The sequence below is a fragment of the Bufo bufo genome, chromosome 2 (assembly GCF_905171765.1).
Source record: "Bufo bufo chromosome 2, aBufBuf1.1, whole genome shotgun sequence".
NCBI classification, from domain to species: domain Eukaryota; kingdom Metazoa; phylum Chordata; class Amphibia; order Anura; family Bufonidae; genus Bufo; species Bufo bufo.
Genome location: NC_053390.1, coordinates 164,634,300 through 164,662,082, shown reverse-complemented (window position 1 = coordinate 164,662,082; position 27,783 = coordinate 164,634,300). Strand labels below are relative to the sequence as shown.

At 43.8% G+C, this 27,783-nt stretch overlaps 1 protein-coding gene across 2 annotated transcripts in view; it reads left to right on the top strand.

Moving 5' to 3' along the window:
• The window catches only part of EPB41L4A (erythrocyte membrane protein band 4.1 like 4A), a 286,001-nt gene that overhangs the window by 124,043 nt on the left and 134,175 nt on the right, over positions 1-27,783 (top strand). For both annotated transcript variants that reach the window (XM_040421621.1, XM_040421620.1), the window contains 3 exons: positions 12,685-12,736; positions 15,567-15,645; positions 22,303-22,400. In XM_040421621.1, the coding sequence (XP_040277555.1) occupies positions 12,685-12,736; positions 15,567-15,645; positions 22,303-22,400 (229 nt within the window). The remainder of the gene's footprint in view (positions 1-12,684; positions 12,737-15,566; positions 15,646-22,302; positions 22,401-27,783) is intronic.

Here is a 27,783-nt window from a genome sequence, read left to right as displayed (position 1 = left end):
CCCCACAGCCCCATGGGGACCCGATGGGACCACCGCCGCCGCATCAGGTAAAAGCCGCACACCGCAGGTCTGAATTGACGGGACCCCCCCGCGCATTTAGCCGAGGTGCCTGCTCAATGATTTGAGCAGGCACCTTGTTCAGATCACCGCCAGCCGGGCGGCGGTGATCGGAACAACACATGACGTACCGGTACGTCATGGGTCCTTAAGGACTCGGGAACCATGCCGTACCAATACGTCATGGGTCCCTAAGGGGTTAAGATGTTCAACTACTTTTTTTGCTTATTATTATTTTATTTCCTCTTTTTTTTGCTGACCTTTGATTGCCATTTGCTTCTTAATACATAGAAAAATCAGCATAAAATATTACTTATTTTGTACAAACCTAGCCTTTTTTATAGTCCACAGCAGCATTCACAATTCTGCCTGTTGGTAAGGCTGCCTTTACTTCTGATACATTTGGTGGTATTTTTAGTCCATTTTTACTAACCGCTCGCCATTTTGGTTTGAGAAACTTCTTTAGCTACAAATAGTAGCATACAGGCCCAGATTTACTAAACCTGTAGATAACATAAACTTAGGCTGTCTAGACCTGGACCAGAGTTAGGCTGGATGATAAATGTGATACAGGGATAGACATTTTTGTCCAGCTATATACCAACTATTGGTTGGCTTTTTTTTAAGAGAGAATTCAACACCGGAATTGTGGTGCAATTTTGGTGCAGAAGGTTGCATCTTAGTAATTCCTTTTCCTGTGAAGCCACACCCCTTTCCACTAAGCCCTGCCCTCTTTTCAAGTATGACAAAAATTTGGGAGAAGCATCAATTTGCATCACTTAGCACCACTTTTTAGAAAGATTCTAGGCACAGACACATTAGTAAATTTGGGCCACAGACTTTAACCCCCTAACAGTTTTGCCCAAGTTCTGGTTGGTCTTTGAGAAAAGGATTTAAGAAGTTTAGTTTTAGCAGAACTCGGACAGCAGGCTGAAGGGCGGAGAGGCCTACTTTAACCCTTAATAGTTTGGGCTGTGTAGCAGCTAGATATTGTTAGGTTTTGTTTGAAAGGCGACAATCTATGCTTTAAACCAAGACCAGGATTATGGTTCTAGCTATTGTAAAACTGGCATATAGCTGAAACAGGTCCCAGTGATGAGAACTACATGAACCTGCTGCTCTCACTTGCAACATGATTTCTAAAGGCTCTATATGCACTTTTATGGCAGACAACACTGCTTTCAGATAAGATCAGGCTCAGATCTCTAGCTGTCCGATCTGCCCCCATTTCCCAGCTCTAACCCTCTCTCCGTTTCTTTTCGTAGCTTCAGAATTTATTTGCCAATAAATATAGTTTTTTAGGGGATGTTACATACCGTAGATGATAAATGTAAATAAGGTATCTAATGGCCAAATGGCTTTTTTAATAAAGTGGGGCAACCATAACCCAATATTTTTCAGGGTTTTTGAATTGTCTTCATTTTCTGGCTCCAAAAACATGTATTTAAACTGCTCAGTGTGAATGATGTACAGGCCAGCTATTTGAGAAAGAGATGTTTTTATCTGAAAGTGCGTTATAAACTGGTTATTTGAATTAAGCGTTTTTTATATTTGAAAGCCTGGGACTGATCTGTGGAATCACATAAAGGGTTGCGCCCAGTTTGTGAATTTTGAAGACTACCATCAACTGTGCAACTCTACCGACACTTCTTCTAATGAGTGATTGCTGACTGGCAGTTTTATTAGATGATGACAGAATGAAAACAACTATAGACAGTAGCGAAAGTGGAAACCTTGTAGTGCTGGATTTAATATTTCTCCTTTCAACAAGAATCCTGTCTTTGCATGTTAATCCCTTTCATCATGGATGGGAGAGGTACTGTACACTAGATGACAAGCTGATACTTAAACAGTGTGGTGTTTGACACATCGATCGTTGTATGACTCATGTTACTACATTACTGTATGGTGATACTAATCTCTCAGGTGCAGAGCAGCAGATATGTGATCCCCCTGACAACTATAATGAGCATAGAAACCTGGATATGTGTTTCTACCACCTCCCCATGGACAACATATGGCCAAGTGTGCATGTGTTTGGAGAAGTCGAGAGCGATAGCAATAACTGTTGGCCGACAGGATATGAACAACTTAAAGGGGTTATCCCATGACTTATGTAAAAAATGAAAATCAGATATTATATAGTATGCGACAGTCTCTTTCTAAAAATGCTAGAACCAGCCCATCCAGATTTTCTGCATAAAAAGTGGTTTTATTGTTATTTAAGTGGTAATAAACGCACATATGATGTCACACCATGCTTGCCAGAACTCGCATAATAAAGATAACAGGTTATTTAACCCGCAATATGAACGTCGTAAAAGCCTCACAAAAAATTATTGTTTTTACCTATTCATGCCCACCCCCCCAAAAGTCAGTATTTCAGAAAATTTGAATATTATTTAAGACCAATTGAAAAAAATTATTATTAATACAGAAATGTTGGCCTACTGAAAAGTATGTACGGTATATGCACTCAATACTTGGCCTGGGCTACTTTTTCATGAATCACTGCATCAGTGCAGCGTGGCATGGAGGCGATCAGCCTGTGGCACTGCTGAGGTGTTATGGAAGCCCCAGGTTGCTTTGATAGCGGCATTCATCTCGTCTGCATTGTTGGGTCTGGTGTCTCATCTTCCTCTTGACAATAACCCATAGAATCTCTATGGGCTTTAGGTCAGGCGAGTCTGCTGACGAATCGAGCACAGTGATACCAGAATGCATTCCGTTCCATTTGGTTGCGTTCTCATGCCAGCATTTTCGTGTGCGTCATGGCATACTTATCAAGTCAGATCTGGCATGAAATGTAAGTCAATGGTGCCAGATTTGTTTCCTTGGACACAAAAGTAAACAGATCCAGCACCCATTGATTTACAATGATTTTAGTGCTGGATCCGTCCTGTTCATTTTAGAGAACACAATCCATAACAATTCAGAACATTTGCAGGCGGCTGTATTATCCTGATGGAAGCCTTTTTGCTGATCCATGACAAATCCAGCAACAACGGTAATGTGAAAGTAGCTTACCCAGAGGTGCATTTACAGTTCTTCTGGTTGTCACTGGAAACAGTCAGCAAGGTTGTCGTCAGACACACCCCTAACAGCTTGACTGAACTCTTGTAATGCACCGAGGTATTCTTTAATTCCTGCATGTGCATGAATTGGCTGTACTCATGATGAGCATACAACAGAACTCAAGAGGTAGCGACCTGGTGTACCCCTCGGGAAAGTCTGTCCCCACCATCAGGGGTACTGTGAAGATCCAGGGGTTCACTCACTTCATGCCCTTAGAGGAGGTAGGACACGTGGCACAGTGGGTTCACACCCGCTGGTCCGTGACATGCTTCATTGATTTAAAGAGGACCTTTCACCGATTATTACACTATGAACTAAGTATACAGACATGGAGAGCGGCGCCTGGGGATCTCCCTGCACTTACTATTATCCCTGGGCGCCGCTCCGTTCTCCCGTTATGCCCTCCGGTATCTCCGTTCACTAAGTTATGGTAGGCGGAGTCTGCCTTTGTTCTTCTGTAGCGCTAGCCAATCGCATTGCAGAGCTCACAGCCTGGGAGAAAATAACCTCCCAGGCTGTGAGCTCTGCGCTGCGATTGGCCAGCGCTAGAGCAGAACAAGGGCAGACTCCGCCTACCATAACTTAGTGACTGGAATCTCCGCCTACTATAACTTTGTGACCGAAGATACCGGAGGACATAGCAGGAGAACGGAGCGGCGCCCGGGGATAATAGTAAGTGCAGTGAGATCCCCGGGCGCCGCTCTACATGTCTGTATAGTTAGTTCATAGTGTAATAATCGGTGAAAGGTCCTCTTTAAATAAAATATTTTTGGCAACTTTGGCTACATTTGGCTAAGTTTGGATCAGCACCACAGTGACCTGTGCAGGTAACTGCTCCACATAATAAAATTTAGGCTGTCTGCAGCCACCACAGAGGGAGCTTACTGCATTTCGTGCAATAATAAATACAGTTTCACTGAGCTTAAGAGCGCCCCCTAATGGTGCCTAAAGGTAACTAGAATGGGAACTCTGACCATACACATGACCGTTAAACATCTATTCGGCTGATAGATATTTCTCCTGGTGCCACTATAACATGACAGTCTATGATTATGCTAATATAGAATTTTACATTCTGTCATTTCCTATTATGCAGTTTTTGTGCACTTTTCAGTCAAGACAGCTATTTATCCTGCGTCTTTTAAAATATTAAAAACCAAGAATATTGATGACTTGGACGTTAGCATGTTTTACTGTGAAGTCATTTTTTTAGATTCTGTTCATTAGACTGTTCTGTATGTGTGTCTTTTTAGTATTAGATATTTATTTTACAGAGGGTCATGCCCCTTTAGGAACCCATCTCTGTTTGGTTCAGTGTATACCTTGCCTTTGGTACACATTTGGCCTTTTTGCTGTCGATTCACATTATTATGACCAGCAGCTAATATCCAGAGTAGCCGCCATGTGCAGCACTGACAGCAGCTAGACGGGCTGGGAGTGACTCGGTAAGGTCCTGGTCGGGTGTCACAGGTGGCAGGAGCCATGCGGACTGCAGTGCATTTGACAGCTGCTGGAGTGTGCATGGGGGAGGATCTATAGAGCGAACGCGATAATCAAAGTGGTCCCATAGATGTTCATTTGAGTTCAAGTCTGGGAAATTAGGGGTCCAGGGAAGTACTTGGAAGTCTTAGTTATGCTCTTCCAACCAATGTTGAACATTTCTAGCCATGTGAGATGTCACATTTCTTGCTGGAAGATACCATTCACCCCAGGGAAGACGATCAGCATGTATGGGTGTAAGTGATCTACAGGAATGGATTCTTACCCAAATCGGCTGATGAGTGGGCCCCGATAATGCTATGAATGCATTCCCAAGACCATAACGCTGCCACCACCAGCTTGTGTTCTTCCAGCAATGGTTCCAGGGTTCTGTGATGTTTCTCACCTGATACGCCAATGTCCTTCCGATTGCTAAAGCACAAAACGCAACTCATTGGAGAAGGCAACCCTTTGCCAAACAGCCAAGGTCCAATTCCAATACTTCTGCGAAAATCAAAGCTTTTTCTGCCGACGCTGCTTCGTTAGCAGCAATAATCATCTCTCGTCGTAACTCTGATAAATCGCCACTTTTACCCATGACAGCAATGAGGGATATGTGTGCAGACTGCAGACAGCCTATCGCACACTTTAAATACCCACCAAGCCGCTCATGGCATGACTTCCTTCATGAGCTACACACTGCCGACATCGAAAGTAGGAAGTGGTCATAATAATGTGACTCAGCCGTGTATTTAATTCTCTATTGCAGGAAGATACTTTGAACATCAAAGACCCCTGTTCCAAAATGAAGAACGTTTTGCCATTTTTGTTACACTTTTCTAAGAAGATTGGCAAACAAGTACATTTCTTATAAGTGGCTTTTTGTGCTCCCATTCTGGGGAACAGTATTGTACTTTGTCTTCAAGCTTTGTCAGGGCATTTCTTCATGTAAGCCAGCGTCTGCGAAGATAGCTGGATAACCAGCCTCATCGGTCTGGGATGATTCTTCCTCTCGTCGTATGCCTTTATGAGACGTTTATTGCACGGTTTGATAACATGCTGATGAATGAGACAGGACGGTGAATTGATGCTGTGTGTGTAATGGATCCCCTGTGCTATTGTTGGAGCATTAGTCTTCAGTGTGTGACTGATGATCAGCAGATAGACAGGGCCTCCTCTTTCTGCTAACGCGAAACCCTAATGCTTTGTGACTGCAAAAGAGGATCGTATATCAATGGCGTCATTCGTGCTACACTTTAGGTTTGTTCTGATGTATCTGAAAATGGCAGCCTTCACAACAGACTTTTACTTTTGTGTTCACCATCAATTATATTAGTTGCAACTTGAACTACCATATATGAATGCCATTTTTTGACTGGCTCGCGATTGGGTGATACATACCATATTTCTTAACTGCAGATTCCGCGGGAGAAATCATGCATATTTCCATAGAAGCCGTCATTTCAACTATGGCGTGGAGTCCCTTGGAAGACAACAAGAGCTGGAATTTCAGCAGATTTCACATGGATGTTCGCATGGTTTACATGTAAAAAATCTGCCATTTTCTGCTACCAAAAACAAAAGAAACTGGTAAAAGCGCTTGAATTTCATGACGCTTTTTCAACAAACAAAAAAAGAAAAGAAAAAAGTGTTACGAAAACCTTGAAGGGAATGTATCACTCGTATACCGTGTATAGAATTAATGATTTAAGAAAATTATTCCTTTTTTTTATCTATTTTTTTTTTATTTCTAAGTATATATTTTTCATCTTTTGTACATGGGGTTGCCATCTTGCCTAAGCTTTTGTTAACATTGCGTAGAGATGTTTTACAGCAGCCATATAGGGAAAATGGACAGGAGATGTTCATTAGCTTCTATTGTAGAGTTTTCTAGGCTTTCTTTGTGGAGGTCATTGTGCAGAGAGGGGAAGTAGATAAGCTGTGAATATCACCTATTGTGAATGGCAGATCTTGTGTTATCTGTCATCGTAATCCTGTCAGTAATGATAATGAGATGACTGCTGAAAATTGATCTCTACAGAAAAGTAAGTGCCATTTTATTAGGTGTAAATGCTCCTTTACATGGCCTGATGTAGCAAGCGATTGCCAGAAGTCGCATGCTTGTCAGAAAAGGAGACCGCTGCTCGCCCCCCATACAGATTAATTGTTTGCCAGCAGCAGAGTGATGTTTAGACAGTACGATCTGCTGCCGGCAAACGATGATTTAGGTGACGGCACCAATGATCTGATACCCGATGAACAAGCATTTTGCTCATTCATCGGGTAATCAGAGGCACTTTTACACCAGACAATTGCTAATGAGCAATTGTACGTAGTGAAAAGCCCTCCTTATTTGCCGGTATCGAAACATGGAAAAATTTAAATATTCCCTTAAAATTCTTTAAAAATAGGTTTAATCTAAAAACTTAATTTAGGTCATTTTCTGATTACACCCCCCCTTCAAAATAAGAAAAACTGTCAGTGCTCAGTTGTAAAATTTGGGCAATGTGGAATTGTATGCGCCAATGTTTCTACTAATTATATAATTACTACATTTTTCCTGGTGTAGAATGATTGATGCATGAGTGTTTGCTGATTTCAGGGTTAATTCTCCTTTCCTGTAGGAAGGCAATTCCACTCTTCTTGGCATAATTAGCTTTTTATCTGCTAATTACATTTTTGTCCTGATAATCTCTTTTTTAATAGATTGCTTTAGGTTGTTTTGATTCTCCAGAACTTCCATAATGTGCTTAAACACTATAGATAAAAATGAATTGGTGTAATATTGGATTATATGGCACTATCATATATTAATAGTTTGTTTTATTCTTTTTATTTTATTTTATTCTTTTTTGTAGAGAGTGAGGGACATTAGCCCCACATTCAGACTTGGTGAAATGACAGCAGATTTGTAGTGCGGAGTTCACGCCACAAACTGTGGCAGTTTACCTTACCACGGGAAGAGAAAACAATCAGTGTAGAAGAATGAGCATTCTGCATATTTTCAACGCACAGCTTTCTCATTATATTGAATTTCACCCTTTGCTATGAATAAGGTGTCCACCCTAGCTGTCCTCCAGGGGAAAAAAAACGTTCTCTAGTAGCACCTATGGGTAGCTACCTTGTAAGTCATGCCCAACCCATTAAATGAGCCTTGAAACCTGGCTAGGGATAGCAGCCAAACCAGAGACGCCCATCTGTAGACAGCTGTTTCGGGCTTCTCGCCCCTCCTCAGAACAGAGCGGAGTACAAGTTGGCCGGTTGAGATGACTTGCTCTTGGAACTGTTCTCCTTACCCACAGGTGGCACTAGAGAGACCGTTTGCATACCTGTTTCCCATAAACCATTGCCTGTAATAATCCCTTTATCAGCTCACTCACCATAAGGAGAACCAATGCTTAATGTGAAATCTATGGAAAATGTACAACTCATATTAATTTTGCTGTGGATTTATGGCAAAATCTGCTGTACAATTATCCGCTACATCTAGCTTGTTGGTAAATTGGAGTCACAGACAGGACCCTGGTTATTAGGTGTGACTGCTGTGATCAGCTTTATATTTTCAGAATATCCTGAAGAATCCCCATATTACAGACCATACTATAGGTAAATGGATCATATATGCAGGATGAATTTTTTTCTGTCCTCTCCAGTTCTGTTCCTGCCCCGAATTCAAACACCGCCTGAGGTGTCTACAGCTGTTCATCCTCCCTGCTCCCATACACACTCTGCCAAAATGCGTATGATAATGGGGCACTGATATGTTTCCGTTCTATTCAGTGTTCATGCAGCATACCTGGTTTGTTACACAAGCTATGACATGAACCCAGCTTAGAATAAAACATAGAAGAATGTAAGGTAGGTTATATAAAATGTGTCACATAGGCAAGTCTCGCACATGTTTCCCTATAAAAATTCCAGGTTCAATGTACAGATCGCTTGATATCAACAGTAGCACAATGGCTCAGTAATTAGCAGAGGTGCCTTGTAACACTGAGGTCTTGGGTTCAGGCCCAGGACAACAGCTGCATAAATTTTGTGAAGGTTTCCTCCGCGTACTCCGGTTTCTTCCCACACTCTAAAGACATACTGATAGGCCTCTTTCACAGGGGCGTCATGTTTTTAGCCCGGATAAGATGCGGGTGCGTTGCGGGAAAATGCACGATTTATCCGCGCCAGTGGGTGAGAAAAATCGGCAATCACAGAAGTTCGGGTTTGGATTAGGCTACTTTCACATTTGCGTCAGGTGCGGATCCGTCTGGTATCTGCACAGACGGATCCGCACCTATAATGCAAACGCTTGCATCCGTTCAGAACGGATCCGTCTGCATAACCGCTTTTTCAGATCTGAGTTTTCACAATCGTGTAAACTCAGATCCAACAGTAATTCTAACACAGAGGCGTTCCCATGGTGATGGGGACGCTTCAAGTTAGAATATACTAAGAACTGTGTACATAACTGCCCCCTGCTGCCTGGCAGCACCCGATCTCTTACATGGGGCTGTGATCCGCACAATTAACCCCTCAGGTGCCGCACCTGAGGGGTTAATTGTGCGGATCTCAGCCCCCTGATCGGGTGCTGCCAGGCAGCAGGGGCCAGATCCCCCTCCCTCCCCAGTATTAAAGCATTGGTGGCCAGTTTTAAATTAACGGGGGAGGGGAGGCCGCACTGGCCACCAATGAATTTAATACTGGGGAGGGAGGGGGGGCCACACTGGCCACCAATGTACTTAATACTGGGGAGGGAGGGGAGGCCGCACTGGCCACCAATGAATTTAATACTGGGGAGGGAGGGAGAGGGGGCCGCACTGGCCACCAATGAATTCAATACTGGGGAGGGAGGGGGGCCGCACTGGCCACCAATGAATTTAAAACTGGGGAGGGAGGGGGGTCTGGCCCCTGCTGCCTGGCAGCAACTGATCTCTAACAGGGGGCTATGATACGCACAATTAACCCCTCAGGTGCGGCACCTGAGGGGTTAATTGTGCGGATCACAGCCCCCTGTAAGAGATCGGGTGCTGCCAGGCAGCAGGGGGCAGTTATGTCCACAGTTCTTAGTATATTCTAACTTGAAGCGTCCCCATCACTATGGGAACGCCTCTGTGTTAGAATATACTGTCGGATCTGAGTTTTCACGATCAAACTCAAATCCGATGGTATATTCTAACATAGAGGCGTTCCCATGGTGATGGGGACGCTTCAAGTTAAAATATACCATCGGATTGGAGAAAACTCAGATCCGATGGTATATTAATAGGGACTCCTGACTTTACAATGAAAGTCAATTGGGGACGGATCCGTTTGCAATTGCACCATATTGTGTCAACGTCAAACGGATCCGTCCCCATTGACTTGCATTGTAACTCAGGACGGATCCGTTTGGCTCCGCACAGCCAGGCGGACACCAAAACGCTGCAAGCTGCGTTTTGGTGTCCGCCTCCAGAGCGGAATGGAGGCGGAATGGAGCCAAACTGATGCATTCTGAACGGATCCTTATCCATTCAAAATGAATTGGGGATGAACGGATCCGTTCGGGGCCTCTTGTGAGAGCCCTCAAACGGATCTCACAAGCGGAACCCCAAACGCAAGTGTGAAAGTAGCCTTAGGTGTTGTGTAGATTTTATTATTTTCCCTTATAATATGGTTATAAGGGAAAATAATAGCATTCTTAATACAGAATGCTTAGTACAATAGGGCTGGAGGGGTTACATTTAAAAAAATAATAAATTAACTTTCCTTAATCCACTTGATCGCGCAGCCCGGCTTCTCTTCTGTCTTCTTCTTTGAGGAATAGGACCTTTGATGACGTCACTGCGCTCATCACATGGTCCATCACATGATCCATCACCATGGTGATGGATCATGTGATGACCGCAGTGACATCACCACAGGTCCTTTTCCTGTGCACAGCATAGATGAAGACAGAAGAGAAGCCCGGCTGCGCGATCAAGTGGATTAAGGTGAGTTCATTATTTTAATTTTTTTTAACCCCTCCAGCCCTATTGTACTAAGCATTCTGTATTAAGAATGCTATTATTTTCCCTAATAACCATGTTATAAGGGAAAATAATAATGATCGGGTCCCCATCCCGATCGTCTCCTAGCAACCGTGCGTGAAAATTGCACCGCATCCGCACTTGTTTGCGGATGCTTGCGATTTTCACGCAGCCCCATTCACTTCTATGGGGCCTGCGTTGCGTGGAAAACGCACAAAGAGGAGCATGCTGCGATTTTTCACGCAACGCACAAGTGATGCGTGAAAATCACCGCTCATGTGCACAGCCCCATAGAAATGAATGGGTCCGGATTTAGTGCGGGTGCAATGCGTTCACCTCACGCATTGCACCCGCGTGGATATCTCGCCCGTGTGAAAGGGGCCATAGGGGACTTAGATTGTGAGCTCCACTGGGGACAGCGCGTGATTGTTTCTTTAAAGCGCTGCAGAATATTTTGGCGCTGTAAAAGGGAGTTAAATAAAGAAAATAAATAAAATATTTATCCAGCAGAAAGATGGCATTTACGTCGGAAATCTAGCAAACACCATTATAATGAAGGGGATACGTTGGGCGCTTGATACGGCTGATTGGTTTGAAAAATGTAGAATATTTTTCGTGGGACATCCACTTTAAACGATTCACAATGTGCAGGTGCAGGAAAATGTAATAGTACCTTTCATTTATAGATCCAATGCTGCATTCTGGAGAAATAAAGCTTTTCTTCATATACGTAACATTTAAGTACAGTGAGGGCGGGCCCAAGTTATTTGGCGCACCCTAGCTCCACTTTCTCCCCTCCCCTTTGTTATTTAGCCTGGCCCTAAATTCTCATGCCTGTGCCTTTTGTTAGGCAACTTTCACACTAGCATTAATGTTTTCTGGTATTGAGATCCATCATAGGGTCTCAATACTGGAAAAAAACAAAACGTAACTGAACAGAACGAAATGCTCCAAAATGCCTTCCATTTCCGTTCTCATACCGGAGAGCAGTATGCTGCGGTTTGCTTTTAGTCCTGGGATGCGAAGCAAGACGGATCCGTCATGAAGCACAATGCAAGTAAATGGGGACGGATACGTTTTCTCTGCCACAATAGAAAACTGATCCGTCCTCCATTGACCTTCAATGGAGTTCATGACGGATCCGTCTTGGCTATGTTAAAGGTAATACAACCGGTTCCGTTCATAATGGATGCAGATGGTTGTATCATCAGTAACAGAAGCGTTTTTGCTGAACCCTGCAGGATCCAGCAAAAACGCTAGTGTGAAAGTAGCCTTACATTATATCAGCAAATAAGCCGTAAAGTTCTTTGCAGGTGGGCTGGGACACAGAATTGAACTGTGCCGGTGTGAGACTTTGGGGGTCCAGATGAGATAACAATGCAGAAGCCTGGTCTTCTCAACCAAGGATAAGGAGGGTCTAATACAGGAAAGGGGCAGAGCTCTGTCCGGCCTACGTTTATCCTTTGGTGCACTACTGTGCTCTGTCATGGATAGGAAACCGTGCAATGCTGCTTAAAGGGGTTGTCCGGGTTCAGAGCTGAGCCCGGATATATCCCCCTTCTTCATCCAGCCAGCCCCTCTGAGATGAGCTCTCTTTTTCAGCAGATCTGGTGACATACTGGGTCACCGGATCCGCCTGGCAGTGTTGCCGGTGACATAACCGGCACTAATGGGCGGCCTAAAGCCTAGGGCTTTGGCAGCGCTAAAGCCTGCCTATTAATGATGGTGACGTCACCAGGAACACTGCTAGGTGGAAGCCTCTGCCTAGCAGTGTAAGTTTGTAAACAAAAAAGCCCCTGCCCTGCATTATAGAGTGCCGGGCAAGGGAGAGCATCGGAGCATGAAATGCATATTAGGGGGGTTGCCTGGGTGAAGAAAGGGATCTGTCCGGGTTCAGCTCTTAACCTGGACAACCTCTTTAATTTGATGGAAGGCGTGAATTTTATTTAAATGAAAAATGCACCATTAAAACATGAAATAAAATGTAAATCTACATGGCATACCGGTATATACTTCGTTCTATTTTTTATTTTGCTATTGTACTAATATACAGCATCTTTTTATTGTTTCCACACAGTACTGGCTGGATCCAGCAAAGACTATTTCAGAACACAAAGACTTGATTAGCAGTAAGTACATTGTATGAGTGTGCTCTCCAGATCTGCCATAGATTTGTATGCGACAAGGCTTAGCGAGATTATCTATCAGAATAGGGTGTTTTACAGGATTAGCAGCGCGCACAATAACACATCTAATGTAATGAGATACTGAAATAACAAAATATGTAGCGTCTGACAGTTTGGAGATGCCTGTTACCTCCAGTTGATGTCTGTTGGCTTAGATACTCCTGGATCTCATTAATTTTTTTTCCACTGAATTTGTTGTTGCCATAATGAATAGACATACAGTGATTCGAAGATTTTACTTGGAGTAGACGTATTGTGATTTGGAAGTGTTGCCTGCGGTAGAATGATGGTATTATGGCAGTAGATTTTGTCTAGAATAGAATAATGAGTCGATAATATTACCGTGTCCATATTGTGATGTGAACGGTGTAGTGAGAAGAATGGCAGTATATGTATAGTGATTGGAGATATAAAATACATTCTTACCAACGTTTCAGTTGGTAAAATCTGGGCACATAAGCTCTTCCCCTGGGAACGCCCTGACCATGCCAGGGAAACACCCACTTATGGACTGGGTTTATGTTAGCCTCGCCCATTTTTGGCCAAAGACACTCAAATTTGCCGGGACTGTCCCCGATTTTCATAGACAGTCCCGTCCAAATTCGGGACACTTGGCAACCACGTGAGTAGAGAGTAGACATTATGGTTATATACACATTCAATGAGCTTTATCAAAACAGGTGTAAATTACAACTGGCCTAGTTACCCATAGCAACCAATCAGATTCCATCTTATTTTTCAGGTTGGAAATTGGAATTGTATTGTCGTATATAATTTCCTCTAGCCATGTACCTGAATATTTGAACTGGTTCATCATTTTATCCCTGCAATAATATTAGGGGAAATATTAGCATTGCATCATCATCACCACATCACCACATCACCACCGCGGTCACCGCATCAAGGCAATTGCTCAATATTGAATACAAGGACTAGGGGTCACAGGCTTCTCATAAATGCATTTTGCCTCAAAGCGTACTAACCAGATCAGGTATGCATGGACCTAGTGGAAGAGGGATGAAAGCATTAGCAACCCTATACAGTTTTAACTGGCTAAATAATAGGGAATCAAAGGAAGCCTCTTATTTAATCTAATATATAAAGCTGAGTGTATGTATGTATGTATGTATGTGTGTGTGTGTGTGTGTGTGTGTATGTATGTCATCTAGAGGAATCCGTACCGTCGCATTTACAATTTTGGCGCACAGGTACATCAGGTTTCCGGGAAGGTTTTAGACTGGGTCTCAGCTCTCTAGGACGTACCGTTCCTGAGATATTTCCAAAAAATGCATGAGCCAATAGAAGTTTGGTTACATGACCCTTATCAGCCAATAGAAGCTTGCAGGCCGTTAGCCTTCACATACACAGTTTTACTCCAGGTTTCCATAACAACCCAGCCATTTTTCTTCACTGCTGTAGGTGAGCTTTAAAGGAAATCTGTCACCAAGATAATCGCTATTGAAGTAAAGCCATGGCCTAATAGCACTTAGCACCTTATTTCCAGATGTACCTTTGTTCCAGAAATAGATGTTTTTATCCTCTGAAAATCCAGTTTATTTGGTATGCAAATGAGCCAGTAAGGTGCCCAGAGGGGCGTCACTCTTGCAGGAAGGAGCCAAGACACGCCCCCTGCCACAATGTGTCCACCCTCAAAAGACAAATTTAAAACTCCGCCCCCAGGTCCTGCTAAGCCACGCCCGGTATCCGGTTAGGCCGGCCACGCCCCATCCCACTCCGCTGACAGGGATTGAAAAAATTAAGTTAAAAATCAACTTCTAGGTTCCTCTAAGCCACGCCCCATCTGGTTAGACCATGCCCCTCCGACTCCTCCGCTGACAGGGATTGAAAAAATGAAGTTAAAAATCAACTTCTTTTAGCTGCAGGGGTGGGAGGGCCGGTTACTTTCTTCCTGCAGCTCACACTCAGAGTGCTGCTGTCTTAGAGTGAGCTGTTTAAAAGGTCATCCTTGTATCCGTCCAGGCCCTGCACCAGATGGAGGACAGGGAGTCTGATGGGGGCGAGGTGCTGTAGATGTTATAGTGGATAGTGTTGAGATCTTTTAACAACACACACAAACATTAAATGAAATAGATTTAATATACCCGAGCGAAGCCGGGTCTTTCAGCTACTGTAATTAATGCATTTAATGTAATTCATTTTATCTCAAAATTGTGGAGCAATTTTGGCGCAAAAAGTTCCATCTTAGTAGAATCTGTAATTCCAGAGTTAGGAAAGCAGCATAGCTTGTTCTGCTACACTGTTTGCGTAGCTACCATTCACTATAATGGTAGTTATGGAAAGAGCGGAGCGCTGGCCCCATCTGCTGTTTCCATAAACCTGGCCACTTAGGCTGGGTTCACACCTGAGCGTTTTACAGCGCGTTCCTACTCGCTGTAAAACGCTCAACAGGCAAGAACCAATGATTCCCTATGGGAATGGTTCTCACCTGAGCGTTTTACAGCGCGTACGAACACGCTGTAAAACACCCTACCCCCAAAGAAGTACAGGAGCTTCTTTGGGGCGTAGTGTCGCGCGTTCCCGTACATAGACTTCCAGGAACGCGCGACAATGGGCGTTCGCTTGCACAGGAGCCGTGTATGTGAGACGCCCGTAGAATCGCGCATACAGAGCGCTCCATCCAGTACGCTCAGGTGTGAACCCAGCGTTAGGGTTAAAGCTTAGTGTTTGCTATTGCTATTACTGTGAATAATTAGTATATGATTTTAAATATATTACATATATAACATTTCTTCTGCTCTTTTATATTTTATAGCTGGCCCTCCCTATACTCTTTATTTTGGGGTTAAATTCTATGTTGAAGATCCGTGTAAACTGAAGGAAGAGATAACTAGGTATAGTATACTGCAGCATGATTAATTTATTTTATTTTACTCACTTATTTGGCATTGACATTCCGCAGCACCTTACAGACATCATCATTGCTTGCTGTCTCCAGTGGAGCTCGTAATCCATGTATTGCATTCAACACACAGGCCATACTGGTTCTCTACCTACTTACAGCAATCAGGATACAAGTATAAAACATAAGCATCACATTCCTATTGTAGCAAGGCGCAAGGGTCTGTTGTTAACGGAAGGTATGTGTCACCAAGGTTCCTGGCCTCGGTGAAGTAAGAGCCGGTATTTTCAGGTGTCAGCGGCAGCTAATGCTGATTGACACTTTTCTATTTTAGTATGGCTGTATAGCTGATCCGGGGCGGCTCTTACTGGGAGTAGGCAAAGTGCTGGGTGGGTGACTACTCCCCACGTTCCAGGCCATGTCTTGACTGGCCTATAAAAAACCCAGCCGGCAGGGTCAGCTGAGAGTGATTACCTCTATCTGACAGAGGAGCTGTAGCAATCGCTGGTGTGGGAACTGAGCCCTATGCTGGGCTGAAAAGCTGAGACCTGTGTATTGGGAGAGCAGGCCACCTAAAGCCTGCATTTGGACTGCTGGAGGCAGAACGGCCGACAAGGTGACTTTTTTTATACACAAACTTTCTACTCGGTCTGAACAAACACCAACCCTGCAAAGAGTGTTTTTGTTTGACCTTATGTGTGAATAAACACAGACATTTGAATTACGAACTTGTACTGTCCCTCTCTACTGCACCTGCTTATCCCAACTACTACAGCGAATGCCCACAATTGGTAGAGGATGCCTGCATTGTAGTGAGGCTGGCTTGAAGGCCGAAATATTTTTGTTTTTCCAGGCACGGTTGTATGTCTTACATCAAACCAGCGAGATTACAACCCATGTCCCTCAACAAAATGGAAGCTGTCGTGAAAGCCCTCGTGGAAGCTAACCTGCAATGGCGGGAGGCCAATAAGCAACAGCAGGGAAAAAAACAGTTGCTGTTACAACATGTGATGGCTTTACAAGCAGCAGGAGCATCCCAGAGCGTCCTTGATGCCTGGAAAGTGGTCCGTGCGGCGATCCTCAAGATGACCCCCACAGACGACGTCGAGACCTATTTGGCGATCTTCGAGAAGGTAGCTGTGAGAGAGAAGCTACCCCGGGAGCAATGGCTCAGGTTGTCGCTCCGTTCCTGGCGTCTGGACCCCAGCAGGTGTATTTTGACTTAATGGATGCTCAAGCGGCTGATTACCCGACAGTAAAGGGTGAAATCCTGGCGAGACTAGGGGTGAATGTATTAGTCCGGGCCCAGCGGGTGCATCAGTGGGAGTTTAACCCGGCTGAGCCCGCGAGGCCCCAGTATTATACCTTTTTACATCTGTTGCAAAAATGGCTTCAACCTGACGTACTGAGTCCCACTGCTATGTTGGACCATCTGTTGGCTGATGTGTTCTGGAGGGCTTTGCCATACCCCCTCCAACACTGGATCGGCCAGGTGTCTCCTGGTAATGCCCTTGAGATGGTGGACCTGGTGGAGCGCTATGAGGCTACCAGGAATTTGAAAGGGGGTTTGTTTGGGAGGGGGGCAGCCAAACCCCAGCAATCTCAATCCCAGACCTAGAGACTTGTGCCAACCAAGCCCGCCCGGGGTTTACCCCCCCCCTTCCCCCCGTTGGCCCGACTCAGATAGTATGCTGGCTGTGTCAGGAGCCTGGCCACGTATGGGCCGACTGTCCCCATCGGCGGCGAACCCATGGAGACTAACTATGGATACCGCAACTCGTATGCCAGGAAGCTGTGTGCATCAGGTATCCCAGAGACTATAGACAATAGCCAACTGTGCCAGGTATAAGTGACACTCTGGCAGTGGCTTTGTTGGACTCAGGCAGTCTGGTGTCCCTGGTAAGAGCTACCCTGGTGCGGCCCGACGAGTATACTGGCCGAAAAACCGTGGTCGTGTGCATACATGGAGAATGGAGATTTAAAGGACTATCCCACCGCCCTGGTGTCTCTATCCACGGGAGGCGGCAAGTGGACCCACGAGGTGGCCGTGGCCACCACTTTACCTTATGAACTAATAATAGGGAGAGACTCTCCGGGCTTCCTGGCCCTGTGGCCGGCTGTGAGAGTTGTTGATGCCCCTGCGTCAGGGGTAACTTCAGCAGAGTGGCCTGGCTCGGGCGGGAGGCCAGAACCCTGGGAACCCGAGGCCGAAGGGCCAGCGGTAGGGGTGACCGCCACTTCAGTGGAATAGGGGGAGACAACCCTGCTGAGTGTGTTGGTAGGAGACGTTGAGGACTTGCCACCGGGTCCTGAATTGGCAGACCTCAATGTATCCGGTGAAAATTTTGGAACCGCACAACACCGGGATCCAATCTTATCCCGTAACTGGGACAATATTGTAATAAATGATGGTAAAACACAAAAACCTGGGGCTGTGTCGATTTTTCCCCATTTTGTCGTTCACCAGGAAATGCTGTATCGGGTAAACCAACTACGGGGTGAGCATATTGAACAGCTGGTGGTGCCCAAGGTGTATCACAAGCTCGTATTGGAGCTTGCCCACCAACATATTCTTGGGGGTCACGTGGGGTGGCAGAAAATGCAGGACCGGATACTACAGCGGTTTTATTGGCCCAGTGTGTTCAGAGAGGTAGAAGAGTTTTGTTAGTCTTGCCCAACCTGCCAGATAAGTAGCCCACAGCGTTCAAGCGAATCGCTATGGATCTTATAGGCCCAGTACCCACACATCTTGGTCGTCCTCGACTATACCACTCGGTACCCGGAAGCGGTGCCACTGCGACATACATCAGCCAAACTCATAGCTAAGGAGTTAATGGAGATGTTTTCTCGAGCAGGTCTACCTAAAGAGGTTCTGACTGACCAAGGGACCCCTTTTATGTCTAAGGTCATGAGGGAACTCTGTAAGTTGCTCCACATAAAACGGCTACAGACGTCTGTGTATCATCCGCAAACGGATGGCCTGGTAGAGAGATTTAATCAAACATTAAAAAACATGTTAAAAATAGTGGTGTCTAAGGATGGCAGGGACTGGGACCTTCTTCTGCCCTATCTCATGTTCGCAGTGCGAGAGGTGCCACAGGCCTCTACTGGGTGCTGGCCCTTAGAACTGCTATACGGCAGACACTCTCGCGGTCTGTTGGACATAGCCAAAGAAGAATAGGAACAACAACCCACACCGCACAAAAGTGTTATTGAGTGCGTCACCCAGATGCAAGGACGGATGGAGACAGTTTTGCCTCTGGTCAGGGAGCATATTGAGGCAGCGCAGCGAGCCCAGAGTAGGGTCTATAATCGGCAGGCTCGGGTCCAGAACTTTAACCCGGGTGATCGGGTTTTGGTTCTGGTACCAACCGAAGACAGTAAGTTCCTAGCTAGGTGGCAGGGGCCCTACGAGGTACTTGAGAAAGTGGGAGAGGTAAATTACAAGGTACACCAACCGGGGCAGTGAAAGCCGGAGCAGGTGTACCATGTGAATTTACTAAAAGCATGGAAAGATAGGGAGTCCTCTACTGAAGACAGCCTGCGGCCAGGTTTTGTAGGAGAAAAGGTTCAGTCTCCTCGGTCTGAAGCAAGAGAAGCTGTTGCTACAGTAAAAATTGCTGACAGCCTCTCCTCTAAACAGGCTTAGGAAACCAGGGAGTTCATTAGTCGGAACATGGATGTGTTCTCAGACCTCCCTGGACGAGTAGAAAAGTCTGGTTAAAACCATATCGGGTACCCGAGGCTCGGTGACAAGCCATCTAGACGTCATTGAGGAGTCCAAAAGTAAATGGGCCAGTCTGATAGTCTTAATACCCAAGCCGGACGGGACATTACGGTTCTGTAACAATTTTCGCAAACTAAACAAAGTCTCCAATTTCGATGCGTATCCCATTCCCCGGGTAGATGAGCCTTTCGAGAGGTTAGGACAAGCCCGATATTTTTCTGTTTTGGACCTCACAAAGGGCTACTGGCAGGTGCCCTTAACGGAGGCTGCCAAAGAGAAAACTGCCTTTGTCACCACTGAGGGGCTGTATCAGTATAAAGTGTTACCCTTTGGTCTGCATGGTGCCCCCGCCACGTTCCAACGACTCATGGAGATTGTACTTCGTCCACATCATCGGTACACGTCGGCTTACCTAGACGATATCGTCATCCACAGTACCAACTGGGAAAGTCATCTACCCAAAGTGCAGGCTGTAGTGGACTCCCTTAGGAAGGCTGGACTGACCGCTAACCAAAAGAAATGCGCGATAGGGTTAGATGAGACTAAATACCTGGGGTACATCATTGGACGTGGAGTTATCAAACCCCAAGTGAATAAAATAGAGGTGATTCGGAATTGGCCACGACCTGTCGCCACAAGGCAAGTTAAGTCGTTCCTGGGAATGGTATGCTAATATATGAGGTTCGTTCCCCATTTTGCCACTTTAGCGGCTCCGTTGACAGGGCTCTTGAAGGGACGGAAGTCTGTGATGGTCCGCTGGAATGACCAGGTGGAAGAGGCTTTTTCCGCGTTGAAGTCTGTCCTGTACGGGTCACCGGTTTTGGTGACGCCCGACTTCAAGAGGGAGTTTGTGGTACAGACCGATGTCTCGGAGCTGTACTCTCTCAGGAAATCAATGGGGAGGAACATACTGTTGTTTGGCTGAGCCGCAAACTCACCCCAGCCGAGACTAGGTACAGTATAGTGGAGAGAGAGTGCCTGGCCATCAAATGGGCACTGAAGTCTCTTCGCTATTATATGTTGGGGAGAAAGTTCCATCTGGTGACCGACCACTCCCCTTTCAAGTGGATGAGCCAGGCCAAAGAGAGGAATGCTCGGGTCACCAGATGGTTCTTGTCATTACAGAACTTCAAGTTCTCAGTGGAACACAGGGCAGGCTTTCGCTTGCAGGGAAACGCGGGTGCCCTGTCCCGGGTACACTGTCTGGCAAGTTTTCACCGCCTCAGGGTTGAACAAAGGGGTAAGGTATGTAGGAAGGCGCAAGGGTCTGTCGTTGACAGAAGGTATGTGTCACCGAGGTCCTGGCCTCGGTGAAGTAAGAGCCGGTATTTTCAGGTGTCAGCGCAGCTAATGCTACTTGACACTTTACTGTTTTAGTATGGCTGTAAGCTGATCCGGGACGGCTCTTATTGGGAGTAGTCAATGTGCTGGGTGGGTGACTACTCCCCACGTTCCAGGCCGAGTCTTGACTGGCCTATTTAAAAAAAACAGCGGCAGTGTCAGCTGAGAGTGATTACCTCTGACAGAGGAGCTCTGGCAATCGCTGGTGTGGGAACTGAGTTCTGTGCTGGGCTGGAAAGCTGAGTCCTGTGTGTTGGGAGTGCAGGCCACCTAAAGCCTGCATTTGGACAGCTGGAGGCAGAACCGCCGACAAGGTGACTTTTTTAATGCACAAACTTTCTACTCGGTGTGAACAAACACCAACCCTGCAAAGCGTGTTTTTGTTTGACCTTATGTGTAAATAAACACGGACATTTGAATTACAAACTTGTACTTTGCCTCTCTACTGCACCCGCTTATCCCAACTACCAGAGCGAATCCCCACACTATATACCGCTAATTTGTACTGTATATACTTCAAAGGAACACAACATCAATGACACTTGGGTGCAGATGGCTTCTGTACTATAAAAACCGTACCATTTCAGTCCATTCGTTTCTGTCTATTTGAATTTACAGGTGCTTGGCCGCTGATGACGTATAATAGACCTTAGTCATTCTGGATCCTCTAAAAATGTTATTATGCTAGATCTGAAACTGATCATGGCTGTGTACTTAAATGGCACTCACAAAAGAGCTTCTGTCCTATTAACTATGGTTTTGTGTGAAGTGAAGACAGTGATTTGTTCTTGTACCTTTATAAGCCTCTAATGGAGATTCCAGGTAAAGAGGTACAGATTTGGTGTGTATTTACACATTTTATTTTAGACAGAGTATTGGATACAAAAAAGAAGTATCAATCTTTACTTTTATATTTTCTTCTGATTTGGATCCATGATTTCGGTTAGAGAAAGAAAACAACCTAAAAACTGTATAGTAAGTACACACAGACTTCCCACTACGGAAAAATCTCAGGTAAACTCACTGCACAAAATAAAACTATTTCCGTAAAGGGGTTGTCTGGGATTATGTTGATGGCCTATCCTCTGAAGAGGCCATCATTATCTGATCTACGGATCCGACACCACGCACCCCACCGATCAACTCTTTCAAAGTAGCTCTGGGACTTGAAGAACGCAACTCAATCCGTTGTATAGCGGACAGAGTTGGTAACTGCAGCGCTGCTAACTTTCGCTTCTTTGCTTGTAGTAACCAGCTTCATTCAGTGAAAGGAGCTGGGTAGTTCTGGTGCAGGAGCTACTGCAGAACAGCTGATTGGCGGTGGTGCAGGGTGTTGAACCCCCACCAATCAGATAGTGATGACCTCTCCTGAGGATAGGCCATCACGTGTAAAAGAATGAATAAGTTTTGCCAGTGAAATCCCAGTTGACACCACACATAATAATCATATAGTACCCGAAACTGGTCGTAACTGTGATATATATATTATTGTTATTTATATGCATGTGTTATTTTTCTTATTCAGATATTTTAGTCGAAAAACAAAGATCTTCTATAAATTTCTGTTCTATGCTATTTTAGGTATCAGTTCTTTTTGCAAGTGAAACAGGATGTTTTACAAGGTCGGTTGCCTTGTCCTTTTAACATTGCCGCTCAGCTTGGGGCCTATGCCATACAATGTAAGTATGAAAATAAATTGGGCTGCTGGGTACCGTTACCATTTTACTGCCTCTGCTCAATGTAATTACATTTGTAAAGAAATTAGTTGAAATTAATAGGAAGGGAGGGAAGGAATTTCAAGAATGAGAATATAAGCTGAACTGCCCACCTCTTCCAGTTTTATACATTCCCTCAATCTTTTAGGCTACTTTCACACTCGCGTTTTGTGCGTATCAGTCATGGACGGATCCGTTCAGATAATACAACCGTCTGCATCCGTTCTGAACAGATCCATTTGTATTATCTTTACCATAGCCAAGTGGGATCCGTCTTGAACACCATTGAAAGTCAATGGAGGACGGATCAGTTTTCTTTTGTGCCAGATTGTGTCAGTAAAAACGTTTGGCTCAGTTTCATCAGGCGGACACCAAAAGGCTGCAAGCAGCGTTTTGGTGTCCGTCTCCAAAGCGGAATGGAGACCAAACTGATGCATTTTGAGCGGATCCTTTTCCATTCAAAATGCATTCGAACTGCACCTATTGCTAATTATTTGGCTTCATAAATTTTGCCTGTACATGTTGTTCATTGTAACGGAAGTAATCCGGCAACTGCTGCAAGCAGTTATGGGTCTATTGTTTCATTATAAATCAGCTAATTCTCATCTGATTGCCAGATTGGCCATATAAAGTGGCGGAGGTAAAGCTGATTATGGCCAAGATATTTTACATGGCCAAAACGTCTGATTTAGACCTTTTTCTGCTGACCGCCAGAACCTTTTTGTGACACGAGTGAACATGACACATACTGACTGAATGCAGATATGAGTAAAGGTGGTCCACCATGTTAGATTTCTTTGGGTGCTGTTGGATACAGTTGTTACAATATTTGGAAGGTAATTTGCGCTGAACAGCAGATATATACTTCCCATCAACAGAAGCCCAACCTAGGTCAGTCCAGGGCAAGGCAGAGGTAGTGGCATTTTAACGTATGGTGTTACTGTCCACAATGACAAAATTTACAGACCAAGTCATTAAGAAAAAGATACCTGTCTGGACCCTCCAGTGCATTTAGTCCATGTATGGCAAGCAAAGTCTGGACGGGAAATTTGTTGGAACGGAACAGGTTAATAGCAAATGTATTCTTTTTATAACTGCAGACTCTTAAATAAATCTGCCTGGTCTTAAAAGTTTATATTTTCATATTTTTTTATGTTTGTGCTTGGTAAGCTCTTCAAGCCCGAGCCAGTTTTCACCTTAAGGATCAGGCTGTTTTTTTTTTGCAAATCTGATGTGTCTGACTTTATGTGGTATTAATTTTGAAATGTGTTTACTTATCCAAACCATTCTGAGATTGTTTTCTCGTGACACATTGTACTTCACATTTAGTAGTAAACTTGAGTCAATATGTTTTACTTTACTTTAATTTATTACAAAATTCCCAAATTTATGGAAAATTTTGAAAAATTTCCAATTTTCGAAATATATATTTCATTACTTTTAAAACGGATAGTGACACCTCATAAAATAGTTATTAATTAACATTCACCATATGTCTATGTTGGCATCATTTTATGAATGACATTTAATTTTTTAGAACATTTCCAAAACTCAGTTGTGAAGTCATTGTGAGGCTTATATAATAGAAACTGATTTTACTAACTTTGCTAACCCTTTAGGTGTTCCACTAGCATTAAAGGAAAATGGAGGTGAAAGTTCACATTTTTTTCAGATTTTAATCCATTTTTCCTGTGACACAGCAAGGGTTAACAGCAAAACAAACATCAATGTTTATTACCTTGATTCTGAAGTTTGCAAGTGAAACAGGATGTTTTTGTAAAGTGCTGTGTGGGCACACGACAAAGCTCAGAAAGGAAGGAGTGCAATATGGTGTTTGGAAGACAGATTTTGCTTCAAGGGTTTTTAAGTGGTTTGAAGAGACACTGAGGTACCCCTACAGTAGAAACCAACTAAACGTAATCCCATTCTGTAAATTACACTCCTCAAGGAATTTATACCCTCAGGCAATAAAATGTTGCATAGGGCTCATTCACATGTCCGCTCCGTTTTTTGCAGTCTGCAAATTGCGGATCCGCAAATCACGGATGCCGCCTATGTGCGTTCTGCAATTTGCGGAATGGAATGGGTTCGCCAATAACAGAAATGCCTATTCTTGTCTGCAAAATGGACAAGAATATGACATGTTCTATTTTTTTTATTTTTTTTTGGGGGGGGGCGGCGTCATGGAACAAGTTTCCTATAGCAACCAACCAGATTCCACCATTTAATTCTCAGAGCTCCTTTGGAAAATGAAAGGTGGAATCTGATTCGTTGCTATGGGCAAAAAAGCATTTGCATTTATTTATACCCCTTTTGAATCTGATACACAAATTCAGGGGCATACACAAATTTAAGTGCATAATTAATGTCTGTTAATTGGGCATTGTTGGACCGGAGATTGTTTTCTGTCACTTTTAAGACTTTTTTAATGCATAGTTTTTTTGTGGCATTTTTGGTAACTCCTAGAGCATACTGTGTCGTGGGGAAAAGCCACTGGCTGAAAAAATAAAGTTTAAAAAACATTGTTTTAGTGCATTTTATATTGACTTTAAGCATCTGGCAGCAGCTGTTTTTGAAAACTAGAAAAGAAACAAGCTACAATGTTATATATTACCACCATTTTAGTGACAGATATTGTTAATACAGTTGTGCATCAGAAAAAGTATAGTGCTCATCTCATACATTATATTTCTCAGTGCATTTATTCTATAATACTAACTGCCATAATAAATAAAATAAATTATAAAGCTCTGGCTGCTTGCAGCCACCACTAGGGGGAGGTCATTGGTATGGGAACCTATACAGCTACAATAACACTCAATAGGCGCTGTATAAATCTCTGTGCAGTGAGCTCCCCCTAGTTTTGGCTGTGCGAAATTCACATGACTGGAAGTGAAAGCAGCTTTGTGCCGTGCCGTCGTTTCACCATGGACCCTATAGCAGCTGCGTGTGCTGCCTCCATAAGGAAAACCCTGGCTTTGAAGCAGGTCACAATATCCGCTGTTATTTCCACACGGAGAAGGAACTTTAGAGAATTTTCTTATAAGACGCAAAACATCTCAAATGACCATCTTACGAATTGGAGGCCTTTCTAACCTCCTTTAATGTTAACATTCATGACTTGGTGTTCTCTAAGGGGTATAGTCACACGAAGTAAATTTTTTCCCTGAATACAAATTTCAAATTTGTGCACAGGAAAATCTGAGGCACATAAACTCTGCAGTAAATTCCTGACAAAATAAATGCAAGGTTGAAATGAATGCGTATGCTATGCTGAAATTCTTGTGTATTTAGCCATACATTGATTTCAGAGGAACCCGTGTCATAGTTCATGTTGTGTTGATTTTTCCATGCACAGATTTGAAATGTACGTCATTGAAAAATATAGCAATATGTCACTTACAGAGGCGCATTCCATGGGGAAACCACGGCAGGAAGCCACTTGCTGATTAGCCTCATCAAATCTGTAGGATGTCTAACGGCATATCTGCAGCAGACATCCAAGGGTCAGCTTCAGATATCTGCTGCAGATTCTGGGGTAAATACACGTCTGATTTCTCCGTGTGAAAATCTGCCTTGTGAACATAGCCTTAGTTGCAGGACAACAGAGCATGACCACAAATCTCTGTCATAGAAGTCAATGAACTTCTCAGGTCAACGTGTTTCTAAGGTCCATGTGGCTGCTGTAAGGTAGATCTCTGAATGCTGTTAACGGAGAAGAGCAGGTAAGATGGCTTCCCCTATAATCATAGATCAACCACAGAAAAGAGTGCATAACACACCAACAATGAATCCTAAAATATAATGTTTATTAATAACAAATATTAAAAAATGATATTCACAGTACATGATTGTGAATAAGTGGGGAAAAGAACACAGTGGCACATCACCTCAGATAAAAGCTCTTCAACTGTAACAAAATGCAACAATGTGGCGACCTATGAAGATGATAATAGCAAATCCCGGGTACAGGGTATGGCGGTCGGGTCTGTATGAAGTGCATGTAAATGTACTGGTGTGCCAAAAAGTGACCAATGCGTAGAGTAAGCAAAAAAGTAACAAACATGTATACTAACTACAGATACAACATAGATGGCAACATACCGATTGGAAGAGAGGCAATAAAAGGGTGATGGCGCTCCTCGACACACGTTTCGCATTTAATCGCTTCCTCAGGAGGAGTATAATCATGTAAAGAAAAGAAAATCAGACAATAAAATAGAATAGAGATCAGTTTACCCAACAGAATCCTCTATATTCTTCTTTAGAAGAGTTACTGCTCTGTTTTATTTGATGTTTGAAGTTTTTGAGTATTTTCAGCTCTGATTTGGGCTACTTGTTAATGGATTATTGGACGCTTTCACACTTACATTCTGTCGATACATTTAGGAAAATGATGAATTCCACTTGATTCTTTGCAGATGTTACTGGTGATGGGGCCTTTCTTCTGTCCTACTTTTTAGGTAGCTGTTAGTTTATAATACCCTGTCTAATCCGTTCTTGCGCCATTATAGTGTTGCCAGATGGATGAAGGAAACTGAATGTGAGGAATGCCAATGAGGTTAGCACCGTCCTACAGATATCAGATAACAAACAATGTCAGATTTCTGTAGGCTGAAGGAGCTGAAAACACAGTTGGGATGAAAGAGCCTAGATCCAAGAAGTGTATATAGAAAAATCTAGCACACACACAAATAATCAGCTATTTTGAGCATGGAAGGATTAAATACTTTTCCTGTTTATCATTATTTTTTGTGCCCTTTCCTCAGAAAAGCTCATTTGGCTTTCTTGTGAGAAGAAAGCACTTTCAGGAGAAGATTCAGCTCTCTGGGAAGTTTCTCTTTTTCTCCGTTGCTGAAGAGGCTCCAGTGTAATAATTTTCTACCGTTAACTCCTGTCAATTGAAAAAAGATTTTCTTACAATAAATAGAACTTTGAAGTTGAGTTTTTATCACACATGAACAACCGTCAAGTCCTTTCCTACCAAACATATGCTGAAATGTCAATGCCACGATGGAGCCAGTCTAGTCTAAAGATATAAAAATACACACATCGCCTTCTACTATTAATATATATTTCTTATTAATGTCCTCCCAGAAAGTAATGATAAGCTTAGCTATTGTATGTCCTCAGCAAGCTAACATTTACAAATTCATTAAAGAGTGCTTTGCGCTAACATTTCCTAGAAATAGGTTTTAGGGCTGATTTCCCAGAGGAAAAGCTCCCGTTGACTTGAGACTTCCTTCTGTGGCCTATTGGTAGGCTACAGGAACGTTACATGGAATAATAATGTACACTTATTGATAAAAATAACGCATCAAGAAGGAGTTGGAATCGAATGAAACGT